General features: G+C 47.1%; 1 protein-coding gene across 1 annotated transcript in view; it reads left to right on the plus strand.

Annotated features, from left to right (window-relative positions):
* Positions 1-252: 252 nt before the first annotated feature.
* The window catches only part of PIK3AP1 (phosphoinositide-3-kinase adaptor protein 1), a 97,320-nt gene continuing 83,583 nt past the window's right edge, over positions 253-13,989 (plus strand). The window contains exons 1-2 of the mRNA XM_023754831.1: positions 253-359; positions 5,947-6,363. Of these exons, the coding sequence (XP_023610599.1) occupies positions 347-359; positions 5,947-6,363 (430 nt within the window). The 5' untranslated portion in view covers positions 253-346. The remainder of the gene's footprint in view (positions 360-5,946; positions 6,364-13,989) is intronic.

The following is a 13,989-nucleotide window of genomic DNA, read 5'->3' on the forward strand; positions in this document are numbered from 1 at the left end:
GGGGATCCGAGGGGCAGAGGGGTCACCTGGTAAGGTACGTCACCGGGCCTTTTCCCGGCCGGAGGGCTGGGAGGAACCGGCGGACGTGCAGGGGACCCGCCTGGCTCCGGGACCGGGATTCTCACTTCCACTCAGCAAACAGCCGACCGGGGAGCAAGTTCCGTGAAGCCCCGCAGCGCGGCGGGCGGGCCCTGTGGACACGCCCTCGCGGGGACTCGTCGCTGCGCTGCCCGGAGGGAGGAAGCACAGAGCCGCGGCCGGTGCCGAGCGAGCGCAGCCGGCGCCCCCTCCGCTCCGGGCAGCGGCCCCCGCGCAGCGAGCCGGGCATGAGAGCGGCGCCGGCGGCATGGCAGCCTCAGGTGCGTACGCAGGCGCCGCCCGCGGGAGCCCCGCGCTGGGGTCCCCTCTCTCCCTCCCGCGCTCTCTGCCCCCCGCAGCCCTGCCGGCTCCCCGCTCGGCGGGGCCTCGGGTGCAGGACCTGTGTTCTTTCTGTTCTTTCCCCGGGTCCCGGTCGCAAACCTCCCACCCCGACTTTCCCCCGCTCCCCTTCCCAGCCTGTGGCGCGAGTCTTTGCAGCCCCTGCCGGGCCCTCCCCGGCCCCCATCTTCTAAGTCTGCTTTTCGCCCTCGTCACCAGCTCTCGGACCTTCTGAGGGTCGTTTCCCCTGTTCTTCCAACTCTGCGAACCCAGAGTCCGAGGTAAAGAAGGCAGAGAGCCGACTGGTCGGCGCCGGCGAAGCGCTTCTCGGGCCGATAGGGGGCGCCCGGGCCGTCGCAGGTTGGCCCGGGGAGGTCTCCGGCGGCCCTGGGGCCACGGCCCGCTTCCTCTCCCCTCTAGGCTTTGTTTTTCGTCTGGAATTTCGATGGGAACCTAGGAACACCAATTCCTTTAGCTTTACTTTTCCGGTGTCCTTTGCAGAACTTTGAAGAATGGGGACCACTGGGTATCTATCCATCTAAAGGTGCCGGCAGGCTGATTACTCTGAGTTCCTCTTGGTTCCTGGGGTGTGTACCCTTGGCAAGTCACTCACTCACTGCGACTTAGGATGAACCGTATAATAATGATGAGAGTAGAGACAACGAATGAGCACTTACGACGCACGTTGAGGGATAATTTGCACCTAAATATGTTCTCAAATGGTGCCCAGGACACGCTGGTCTCTGCTCCCGCGTGCACAGTCTTGTGGAGGGAAGCAGAAACAAACAAAGAATTCCTAGAGGAGAATATTACAGTTACCATGTTTGCAAGTGGGGTTACTCGTGTTTTCCTTGCTCATCTTATGATGTTTTAGTAGCGATAACCCGTGAAAAGAGGATGTAAAAGCCTCTTGAAAAACAAAACCTAGCCGGCCGGGGAAGGCACTGCTCTTGGAGGATGTGGGCAGAGGCTAGAGCCCCCGAGATCTAGCCTTCCGATGGCGCTTGGGAAGCAGGGGTAGGAAAGGCCAGTGGTGACAGTTCTCTTAGCCCTGGCGACACAGGCTTCCTATTTAAGGGCGGGCGGTGGAGAGGTAGCTCGCCGCCTCCTGCCTCCCTAGTGAGGCTCTGAAGGCCAAGAAGCTGTATTGTGAAGAGGGAACCCTTGCTAACAGAAGGTTCATCCGCGCACTCCATTTGAAAGCTGAAGCAGAGTTATCTGGAGGGGATTCATTCACACAGCACATACTTACTGCCTGCCTGCCGTTTCTAGGCACTGCTCTGGGTGTCAAGTATACGTTCAGTAAACGAAACAGACAGAAGCGATGTCCCCATGCAGCTTATGGAGAGGTGGGGGAAGGCAGACAATACACTTAATGAGGAAAAGACATGATATGAGAAGTGCATGGGAAACAGTCGAGAGGGGTAAAGGGGGCTGGGGTTATCATTTTAAACGAGGCAGCTAGGTTAGTCTTCATAAACATTTGAGCAAAGACCCCAAGTGTGTGTGTGTGTGTGTGTGTGTGTGTGTGTGTGTGTGTGTAGGCACTGGGGGAGAGTACTCCAGGTAGAACAGTCAGTGGGTGTATGTGGTGTATTGAAGGAGCAGTTTGCCAGAGTAGGTGGGTGACTGGGGAGAAGTAGGAGGTGAGGTGAGTGAAGTGCCCATCTCCTTCTATGGCTGGGAACAGGCCGTGGGCTGTTAGGCCTGGGAAACAAACCGGACAGGGGTGGGGGTTGGCGGAGGAGGCGGAAGAAGCCAGAGTCCTGTGTGCATCATTCAAGTGAATGTGGCTGAAGGGGCTAGACGGTGTGCTCCTATGCCGATAGGAACTCAAAGCCAGTGGCCAACCCTGGGGTTTACGGGCCCTGTGGTGGCTTCTGCAGACGTCTGTGATGGTTGGAAGTGTCAGCATCCTCTGCGGTGAGGCGCTGCAAATAGGAGTTGGGTCTTGGGCCCTTGGGGCTCCCTGAGGTATGGAGATACAGTGACCCATGGTGGCAGCTCACAGTGGTGAGAGCATCTCTTGCCAAGATGCTGTCGGCTCTGGAGCCATCCAGGCCACTCTTCCATGTTGTCTTCTTCCTCTCCCCCTTCTCCTCTTCCTCCTCCACCTTCTCCTCCTCCTCCTTTTTCTCCCCCTCCTTTTCCTCCTCCTTTTAAACTGCTTTATTGAGATATAATTCACATACAATACAATCCGCTCTTTTAAAGTGTACAATTCAGTGGTTTTTAGTATCTTCACACATATGCACAACCATCACCACCGTCAATTTCAGAACATTTTCATCACCTCAAAAAGAAACTTCTTCTGTTTCAGCTACCACCCCCCTGCTTCCCTCCTTCTCCCCATCCCCAAATTCTACTCTCTGTCTCCATAGATTTCCCTACTCTGGACTTTCATATAAATGGGATCATGTCATATGGTGACTGGCTTCTTTCAGGGAGCATAATCATTTCTAGGTTCATCTAGGTTTAACATGCACCAGCAGTACCTCATTCCTTTTCATGGCTGAATCACGTGGTTTCCTTAAATTTCCTTCTACTGATGGGTAATCATTAGTCTTTTGTTTTTGAAAGGCATATTTGCTGTTGAAATCAAGGAAAATCTTGGCTCCCTGTCCTTGGCATCTGATGGCAGCTCTTGAATTTGCACATGAGAGAGAGGAGGAGGAGGCCATACATCCCTTTCCTTAGTGGCCGAGTGTGGTTGATGAAGACTAGAATTGTTTTCTCCATGCGTCATCTTCAGACCTTTGAAGAAAGCTCTCCTACCTCTTCCTGCTTATCTTATCTCCAGATCCTTCTACCATCCTTGTACTTACAGGAAAACAGGGCTTGAAGGAACCTTTAATTTTTCCATCTGATCCTTGAGGTCCCTCAGTACCCTTTTTTTAACTTATTTTTATTTTTTATTAGTTAAGGTATTACAAATGTGTCCTCATCACCCCCATTAACCCCCAACCTCCCCCCCCCCCCGCCCCCGCACACTCATGCTCCCATCACCCCCCTCCGTACTCTTAACAAGTTTCTAAACTTGAAATCTTCAGAGTCTGAAAATTCTGAGCAACTTCCAGCTCTCTCCCTACCCTGGTCACCTTCCCTATGTCACATCCCTTTTCAGTGCAGATTCAAACATGGGGCTCCAGGACAGATGTATCATGTGCCAGCGCCGCCCACAGATTAAAGAAATGGTCTGGGCTGGGTAGTTTGAGAAGCACTTCCTCTTTGTTCTCTTCTCAGGTGGATTCTGAATCTTTTACTGTGTTTCTTACCACCACCCTCACTCCCTATTGCCACCAGCCAGCCCTGCTCTTCTGCTTTCCTTCCTCTCTCCTTTAGAGCCAAACCTGCCCCTTAAGCTCTACAGAGACCTTTTCCAGTCTGGCAGTTATGACCACTTGTTGGTTCACGTATTTCATTTCTTTTAATAACCAAAAAATGAGAGAATTGATTTAGCATATTTGAAGAAGTGACTTCTGGTTAAAGGAAGGGAATTATTCTTGAAGAAAGGGGTGCCCCCTATAGGAGACAGAGTTGCTTACAAGGCATTTAGACCTTTGTCATGGCTCAGCATGTTGTGGAGGGACTTTAATTTTCACTTTGGAATTTTTTTTTTTTTTACAACTTCCCCAGCTTTCAATTTCAGCAGCAGAGCAAAATCCAGGATGGCGACAGATCCCGTTGCCCTCATTTACATTGAGGCAATATTTGCTTAGATTTAGTATATTGGTCGGAAGTCACACTACAAGTTGGTGGTGACCAAATAGGTTGTGATATTAACTGGTCTGAGGAAGTGACCACTTCCTTCTCAAGCACTTTTGCTCAAAGGGGGGGAGGGGGTCAAATGTAACACCAGACCCCCTGGAATGAGACATTTTAAATATGTATATTTGTGTGAAGATACTAAAAACCTTGTTTCATTAGAAGAGGCTAATCTCATAAGTGCTTTTTATTTCAACTGTATATTTAAATTTTTATTTTAGATGTTTAGATGTTTTAGATTTATAGAAAAACTGTGAAGATAGTAGAGAGTTCCTGGAGACTCCACACTCAGTTCCTGCTGTTATTAACATTTAAACTTTCCTTGACGACAAGAGATCTTTAATGAACCACAGGTTTTGTGATGTCTGTTAACAGAGAGGCAGGGAGTGGTGAGTACTTATTCCCTCAGTGGCCTAGAAGTTGTCAATCTTAAACCTGCTGTTTTGCTTTTGGGTCACTGTCTCCTCATAAAAGTGGCACAAGTGGCTCAAGGCCACGTGGTCAGGGCTCTGTAGTCACTGGTTTCCTGCTCATCAACCAGTGCTCCACGAGCCACACTGCCTTCTTTTTTTAAAAAATTTGAGTAGAGAGAGAAATGTGGATTTGTTGTTCCACTTATGCCTTCATTGGTTGCTTCTTGTATGTGCCCTGATGGAGGACTGAACCTTTAACCTTGGCGTACTGGGATGATGCTCTAGGCCAGTGATGGCGAACCTTTTGAGCTCGGTGTGTCAGCATTTTGAAAAACCCTAACTTAACTCTGGTGCCGTGTCACATATAGAAATTTTTTGATATTTGCAACCATAGTAAAACAAAGACTTATATTTTTGATATTTATTTTATATATTTAAATGCCATTTAACAAAGAAAAATCAACCAAAAAAATGAGTTCACGTGTCACCTCTGACACGCGTGTCATAGGTTCGCCATCACTGCTCTAGGCCCACACTGTCTTCTTAAGGGAACTTCTTATGCTCTAGCAAGTCTCTTCTTCACTCTTCTTCACTTCCTTGCCATCACTTGTCAACCCACTGAGGACATTGCCAACGGCTTCTTCATCACTAATGTACAGGACCACAGCCTTTCTGAGATCTCATTCTTAACCCATTTAGTCTTGGCTCTGTGACTAATTACTGAGTGTGAATTTAAGTAATTCCCTTCATCTTCACAGCTGAAGTGTTTGTTTATCTGTCAAAGAGGCATTTGGGCCAAGTCATCCCCAAAAGACACTCTCCCCCCCCACATACACTATTTAAATCCTCACCCAAGGACATTTTTTTTAATTTTTATTTTATTTTATTTTTTTTTATTATTATTTTTTTACTGATTTTAGAGTAAGGAAGGGAGAGAGAGAGAAAGAGAGGTGAGAGAAACATCAATTGGTTGCCTCTTATATACGCCTCAACTGAGGACCAAACCCACAACCTAGGTACGTGCCCTTTTGGTGCATGGGATGATGCTCCAACCAACTGAGCCACCCTGGCCAGGGCCCCTTAACTCAATCGTGTATTGTACCAGCCGTGGGGGGAAGAGTAGGCCAGCAGAAGCAATAGCTAATGCAAGCATCTGACGTGGCATTGCATGTTTGGGCAAAAGCAGAGTCTGGTATAGTTGTAACACCAGCTGTAAGTGGGGAAAGAAGTCAAACGGGCCCGCTGGAGGTGGACAGTGAAAGACCGTGGGTGCCGGCTCTCCATCAGGATGGTATATCTTGCAGGTCATGGAAAGCAGGCGTGTTGACATAAGTGCCTTGTTCTTGCTCAGGGGTGTTCCGAAGGTGTGACATTCTCCTGGTCTACAGCCCGGATGCGGAGGAATGGTGCCAATACCTCCAGGACCTTTTCCTGTCCAGCCGGCAGGTCCGTGGCCAGAAGACGCTGACTTACCGGCTGGGCCCGGACACTTTCTTCTCAGCTGAGGACCTGACCTTCTTCCTCAGCACGCGCTGCATCGTGGTGCTGCTGTCCGCGGAGCTGGTGCAGCACTTCGGCCAGCCGGCCCAGCTGCCGCTGCTGCAGAGAGCCTTCCACCCGCCGCAGCGCATGGTCCGGCTGCTCTGCGGGGTGCAGAACAGCAAGGAGTTCCTGGACTTCTTTCCAGAGTGGGCGCACTGGCAGGAGCTCACCTGTGACGACGAGCCCGAGACGTACGTGGCAGCCGTGAAGAAGGCCATTTCTGAAGGTAAGGGTCGCCTCTGAGGTACAGATGAGCGAGCTCTAGAAGAATGGCTAACCCTGCCCGGCCGGGCACTCAGTCGGTTGGGGTGTTGTCCAGCACACCAGGAAGGTTGCAGGTGCCGTTCCTCGTCGGGGTGTGTAGGAGACAGCGATTGATGTTTCTTCCTCACATCCGTGCTTCTCTCTTCCTCTGTCTCACACTCTCTCTTCCTCTCTCTCCCTCTTTCTCCCTCTTCCTCTCTCCTTTCCTCTCTCTAAAATCAATAAAACATCCTTGGGTGAGGATTAAAAAAAACCCCAAAAAACAGTAACCCAGGCCCTAGGCATTTCAGGTGAGACACCGTCACGTCGACACTAGTCATTTATATTACAAAACGCACCTGGACCCCACTATGCTAAGAGCCCCAGCTGTACTCATTGGTGTAGAGCAGCCTGCTCCTGGGCTGGGATCATGATAGGATAGGTCTCTGGGACCGAAGTTGAGGAAGGTGAACCTTTCCCTTGGGTTCTGAGCTCCGACAAAAGCCTGTTAGAATTTCCTACACCTTGGGAGATGCAGGACACAGGTTCCAACCCAGGAGAGGGCAGTGGGGGTGGGAGGATGAGACTTAGTTTGGTGGGAGTGTGAGGAACAAGACTGCCAACTTTCCGGCTTGCAAGCCATTTCCATTTTACCATCACATGACTATAAGATTTTTGTTGAAAAGGTATCACTTTTGGATAACATATTTATAGGGAAACAACCCTCCGTTTCCCGCCAGCCTAGCTTCTGTTTTTTGCCCTGTTTCTTCTTGTAAAGTGGGAAAATTCCGATCCTCTCTGCCAGGGCTAATGACTTGAGTGGCCCAGGAAGTATGACGTACACTCTGATGAACAGTAACGGAAGATATACTTTTGGATGAATACATGTCACAGCCTTTCTTCCTCTTTTTGTTTTCCATTCTTGCCTCACCGTGGGCTATGAGCAGGCTATGCGTGTTCTTCTGTTCTCTTAAGATCTTGTAAACCTGATGCCAGCAAAGAAGCCTGGAGTGATGTAACTATGTTCAATTATCCCTGGTGGGACTTGGGCATTAATTTAATTCATCCTCCCCTGTCTCATTTAGTGAACTGAATTAAAAATTCACAAATTTTTATTGACCTTAAAAAGTTAATACTGCGCTTGGCTGGCGTGGCTCAGTGGTTGAATGTCGACCTATGAACCAGGAGGTCATGGTTCGATTCCTGGTCAGGGCACAGGCCCAGGTTGCAGGCTCGATTTCCATTGTGGGGCTTGCAGGAGGCAATCAATGATTCTCTCTCATCACTGATTTTTTTATCTCTCTCTCCCTCTACCTCCCTCTCTGAAATCAATAAAACTGTATTTAAATTTAAAAAAGTTAATACTGTATAACTCCCTAGATGCTTTTATATCAGGAATAGTTTGCTTGAAATCAATAAGTACAAGCAGGTCATGGAACACAGTGGGACCCCAGCTCATTTTGTCACATAAATGACTAGTGTTAGCCTAAAGATCTCACCTGAGATGCTTGGGACCTGGATTAGCAATTTTTCCTGGGTTTTGCTTATTTTTATTTCAGAAGGACATGATGGTAGAAAAAGCACACGATTCATACTTGCTTGGTCACACTTCACTGATTTGAGAGAGTTGTGATCTGCCTACATTTACAAAGAAGTGAGACACAACTGGTTATTTCTGTGGATTAGCTTATGTCACTGCAATGGTTCATTATAATCTTGTGGGCTGGCCACTGGGACCCACCCACCAATCAATCAGAGCTCCCTGGATGAAATATCACTGTACTGGCACCTCATGCTCTATCCTCTAACTGATTTTTCTTTAAAACATTACAGTGGTGTTATTTTAAAAAATTGATGGTAAAAAGGATTTTTAAAATATTGTTTGGATTGCTCACTTTGGCACTAAAATCTTGTTTGGATGCATCCAATGTTTAGATGCCTGGATAAATTGATTGCCTGTATTTTACTTTTTACTAGCAACTCTGGCTCGGTATGCTATGAGTGTTTAGTGTCAAGTGTTTCGGAAAGAATGAAGTGTTTCATAGTGGTGTTCCTGTTCTGAACGCAAAGGAACTTTCATCAGAAAGTCGATTTTAATGGGAGAGTAAAATGAGCTGCTTAGTAGAAAGTCTCTGCAGCTCAGAATCAGTGGATACACAGGGACAGGTGGAATTCTAGGAAACAGAGGAGGAAGGAGTCTCATGGCTTCAGTGTAACTTGTTGGTATTAGATGTGTGAATTTGGGGGTTTGAGGTGTGTAACAGGATGGCTTGGATTTGCTTTTGGGGTCTCCATAGCCATTGCCCTTGGTCAGCCCAGTTATGTGCAATAGCTCTGATTTTTATGCTAGACAAGTGTTCTTTAAAAAAAATTTTTTAAAATTGATTTCAGAGAGGAAGGGAGAGAGAGATAGAAACATCAGTGATGAGAGATGAACATTGATTGGCTGCCTCCTGCAGGCCCTCCCACTGGGGATTGAGCCTGCAACCCAGGCATGTGCCCTGATCAGGAATCAAACTGTGACCTCCTGGTCAATGCTCAACCACTGAGCCACGCGTGGCCGGGCTAGACAAGCTTTCTTAACAAACTTAAGACTCTGAGTCTGGCAATGTAGCAAAAAGACCTTTGAACGGCGACAGAGGCACTCCATTGCCTGGCTCTGCTGCTAAGGAGATGGCTAATATTGGGCAAGTCACTCAGCTTCTTTGGGTTTCACTTTCCTTTTCTGTAGGAGGCGGAATTAGACTTGACCTAAGACATTTTCCAGGGCTAATAGTCTACAACTCTCCTAGGCCAGGGAGTCTCAAACATTTTTGAAGCATCACCTTCTTGCCCTATTTCACACCTGCTTTGATTCCTGGGAAGCTTCAGGCTAAAAGAATGTTTAAGGATAGTATTATCCCCGACACTGGAAGTCTGGCATAATTATGTCCTTGGTTACATTCTCTATAAATTGTGATAGTTTATTTTAATACTCTTCTTGTACCTGTGAGGTTTTCCTAAGGTATCCGAAAATAAAAGCAAAAAATAAAAATTTCATATACCCCGCTACTAGAAGCTGCCCCAGGTCTATGAGAAATAAATACCCGAAACTTGTTTCTTTGACTCTGTGCATTAAAAAAAAAATCCCAGTGGGAAATGTAATGAAAACTTGATAATGGGGATAAACTACTGGTAGGGCCAATAATCATGGGGTTATGATTGTAGGGTTATTGAAAGCTACGGGGAGACAAATTTCAGGAAAGCTTAGTATCAATTAGAGCATGCAAAGATGGAGAAGGTGGCCTTTGGAGATGATGAAGCTCCCAGAATATTTATATTTACATTGTTTCTTAACTTTGAGATGTTTTGTGAAAAAAACATGACTACTTAAAATGTAGGCTAATTTTTAGACCATTTAAAATTTAAAATAAGGCCTAAAGATCAATAGCGCCCAACCGGCATGGCTCAGTGGTTGAGCATCAACCTATGAACTATGAGATCATGGTTCAATCCCCAGTGTGGGCATGCAGGAGGCAACCAATCAATAATTCTCTGCTCATTGATGTTTCTATCTCTCCCTCTCCCTTCCTCTCTGAAATCAATAAAAATATTTTTTTTAAAAAAAGCTTTTGAGAGTAGAACTGGTAAAGGAGGTAATTATTCCAGAAACTTAGGTTAAATACAGTTACCGGTCGTCAATTATACTTTTTCTTACTGCTGCGTTATGTAAGTGTTTCTCAGGAGGCCCTGGGGATCTTGAACTATGCATATTCTCACTCTGTAGGTCTGGGTGGGGCCCAAGATCCTGCATTTCTAACAAGCAGCCAGGTAATGCTGTTGCCGCTGGTCAGGGGTCCACATCGAGCAAGGTTCTAAGCCACCCTCCCTTTACCAGGTCAGGGGTCACGCACCTCTGCTGTGCATGGACCATTTTCTCACTTTTCTGGAAATGGAGGCATCATCTCATCAGGGCGACTACTGGATGCCCATCGATTTCAGTATAAAATTAGGCTAGTGTTGGCGCTGAGGCCAGCAGATTTCAGGGTAGAGCTCCTGAATTCTCTTCCTATGCCCCTGCTCACAGAGTCCACGAGTTAGCTCTGGCAGATTTTAATCTCTTAGTTTTCCAGACGTAAGTAAGTCGTCCTGCTATTGGAGTGGAGGTGTACTTTCATCACGATCCTTACGGCTTCTTCATTTAATAAGCCCGTTGTTCATAATTACTACTCCACTAAAAATGTTTTAGAGGTTTTGTTTTGCACCCCCTCTTTCCAAATTTATCAGCTACCTTAAAATCGAGCAGATGTTTTAATTAGAGACTTGAGTGTGTTGGAGCAGCCAGTTTATTTCTCAAGATCTTCATCTGCGAAATGATGGGTTGGACCAGATGATGTAGAAGGCTGCTTCCAGCCCCTGTGCCGTAATATATTATTATAAGTTTTCTAAGCAAATTACCTAGAACTTTTCACAGATGCAGTTTAGTTCCAAAATGTCTGCAAGGATATATATTCAGTGCATGAAAGACTGTATTGTTGTTCTGAAACTTTGGACTTGTTGGGTGATTATTTTAAAAGAAGGAAGTGAGAAAAACCCAGTTACAGCACAGAAATTATTTCCTCTTTACTGGAACTCTATTCTCTGCTGCAAATCTCACTGGAATACAAAAATAGATTTGTGAGCCTGTGTGGGAAAGGACTTGGTGGGTGATATTGAGTTTTATTTCAAAAGTTCTCATCATTGTGTGTGTTTGTCTGTGTGGAGGGGGAAGGGAAGCATTATCCCTGATTCTCCTAATATGATTCAGAGATCTCGTCTGTTTCTTTATATGATTTCTTTTCTCTTTGCCTCCTCCATCCTTCTCATACCCTTTGTGCTTCAGAAGTTCTGATGTTACCCCAAATCATGATTTTTTTGCCCCACATCTGGCCTTCCTTTGTTGATATTAATGTTCTAATCTGGATGTTAAACGGAATTTAAAAGAAGAACCACTGAGATATTTAAACATGCTTTCAGCTAATCCATGGATTCCAAAATCTTTCCCTACATTTGAAAAGGAACATTTTTTTTTCCTGAAATAAAGTGATGTATGTTCATCATAATGTTTAAAAAAAGAAAAAGATACCTTTAGGTTATTTCCATTTTTCCCTTTATAAGTAACGTTGCAGTAAATCTTCATGTAACTTTGTGCCTGAGTCTTTGTGAATCTCTGTTGATTTCCTCCCAACCATACCTGTGTAGCTTCCCAGAGACAGGTTCTCCGCCCTGCTCTGTGCATCTCCCAGCCTCCCTTTAACCTGAATCCATGGCTCCCCTTCTACAGGTTTTTGTTGTTGCAGTTTATTTCGCCTTTTTTTTAAAAAATATATTTTATTGATTTTTTACAGAGAGGAAGAGAGAGGGATAGAGAGTTAGAAACATCGATGAGAGAGAAACATCAATCAGCTGCCTCCTGCACGCCCCCCACTGGGGATGTGCCCGCAACCAAGGTACATGCCCTTGACTGGAATCGAACCTGGGACCCTTGAGTCCGCAGGCCGACGCTCTATCCACTGAGCCAAACCAGTTCTGGCTTTATTTCGCCTTTTCTTCCCCTTTACGCCTAAGTCAATTATTCAAATTTACAGTGTCTCTTGCAAAGATCCTCATATGGAGAACAGCCCTGCACCCATCCTTCCCTTCACAGAGAGAGCTCATAATCAGACAAATGCTTGTATGGCAGCCACTATGAGTCATGGATACTGCATATGCATTTATTCCCCCCACAGCCCCGAGTGGGTAGATGGCTTTACCACCATTCCACAGAAGAGGAAACTGAGGTTCAGAGAGGTTAAATGACTTGAGTAAAGACCGGGAACAGTTCACTCTGGAACCTCGGGCCTTCAAAACTCTCCAATGCTCTCCACTTTCCTCTAAGTCTCCTCTCCCCGCTCTCCTCGTCCTCATGGAGATAAGAAGGGTGAAGAACCCTCATGGATCGAGAAAGGATTAGGGAAAACAAAGTTTCTTTCGACCACAGGTTCCCACGTCAGGCTGGGCATTGGCATTGCCCCGCACTTGGTTTAAAATACAGGCGCCTGGGCTCCACTCCGAACCTACTGAACCAGAACCGTGGGGGGTTGGTCCCGGGAATATGAATTTCAGAGAGCCTCCACAGTTGGTTCTGCTGGGTAGTCGTGTTCTTGGCTCTGCTCCGTGCCTGCTGTCCTGTCCTTGGTGTTCTGGTTGGACGAGTCAGCAGCAGCTCAGGCCCTGTGGGCTGTTACGATGCAGGTCACGGGGCACTGGTCCCAAGGTTTCCGAGCTTGGCCATGGCACAACTCCCTTCCACGTCACAGGCAGCAGCCCTTAAAGAGGGGAAGAGGGTCAGACCCTCACAGCAAAGGGGAAGTCATTGCACCCTCCTTGCTCTCCTAGGTGTGGTGGCCTTGCGGATGGTAAGTCATGGACTTCTGGGGCTTCTGCGGTGCCTTGCAGAGCCTGAGGGAAGAATCTGACCTGGGGCCGCTTGAAATGGACTATTTTTGTTCTGCTGGTCTCCCGCCTCGGGGCTGTGGGTTGTTGGGTCTGCTTTTTCTCTGCGGTGGGTTAGTCTGCAGTCAGCTCCTCAGACCCCCCCTGCTAAAGGACGCTTTCTTCACACAGTCTTCCCTTTTGAAATGATCTTTGATTTGGGGAAGAAGATGCCCGACTGAGATGGTGAAGTCCATCCTGGTGTCACGAAAATGCTACAGTCTGCCCAAGTGTCCTTGGGACTCCCCTTGCCAGGTACCCTGATCGCCTTGTAAAATAAGATACCCCCACCCTCCTAGCTGTGCCCAAAACGGTTAACGAGGATGAATGCCCGTGATAGAGTTTTGTGCCCATGGAACTTTTCCCTTGAGGCCCGAGAGTCCCCCGGGATTATAAACTTCCCACAAGGCTGTGAGCCCCAGGAGTCATAGTGAAATTGGCCGCTCTGCTGCTTGGTCAACCACCCAGAGACAGCCTTCTCCTCTCAGTTTGTTGGTCTTTCTGTGGTCCCTCAAGGAAAGTATCTGCAAGTCCCTTGGTCAACTGTGTTGGTGAGATGCAGTGAAAAGGGGTGATGAATGCTGACGTTTCCACTAGTGTGAGACTCTCAAGTCTGCACCTGTCCTGACCTAAGTTTTCTAATGTGCCGGAATCGAAGTATCAGCGATAGGAATTGATTGGTTAGTTTCATACCCTGTTGTTTCAGTATTTTCTGCATCTGGCTTCTCCTGGGACTATTGCTGGAAGAGAATACTGAAACTCTGGAGGGACCGGACATCTATTTTCCCATTTCAAAGCCCTTTATAAACATTATTTTATTTGGTCCATGCAGTTTTCCTAAAAGGCAGATATTATCTCCAATTTAAAGATGAGGAAAACAAGGCCTAGCCATGTTCAATGACTTACCAAGGTCACAGAGCTGCTTTTACATTAGAGCTAGGATCAGGGCCAGGGCCTCCCGCCTTGCAGTCTGAGGCCTAGTTATTGCCTTATCTAGACACCACAGACAACCTTTCATCTGGTACATATTTATTGGGCATTCACTATTCTCAGGGCCCTGTACTAGGTGCTGGGATAGATCAGAGAAAGACAGATATAGTCACTGCTATAATAGTAT

Source organism: Myotis lucifugus, unplaced genomic scaffold, assembly GCF_000147115.1.
Source record: "Myotis lucifugus unplaced genomic scaffold, Myoluc2.0 scaffold_66, whole genome shotgun sequence".
NCBI classification, from domain to species: Eukaryota; Metazoa; Chordata; class Mammalia; order Chiroptera; family Vespertilionidae; genus Myotis; species Myotis lucifugus.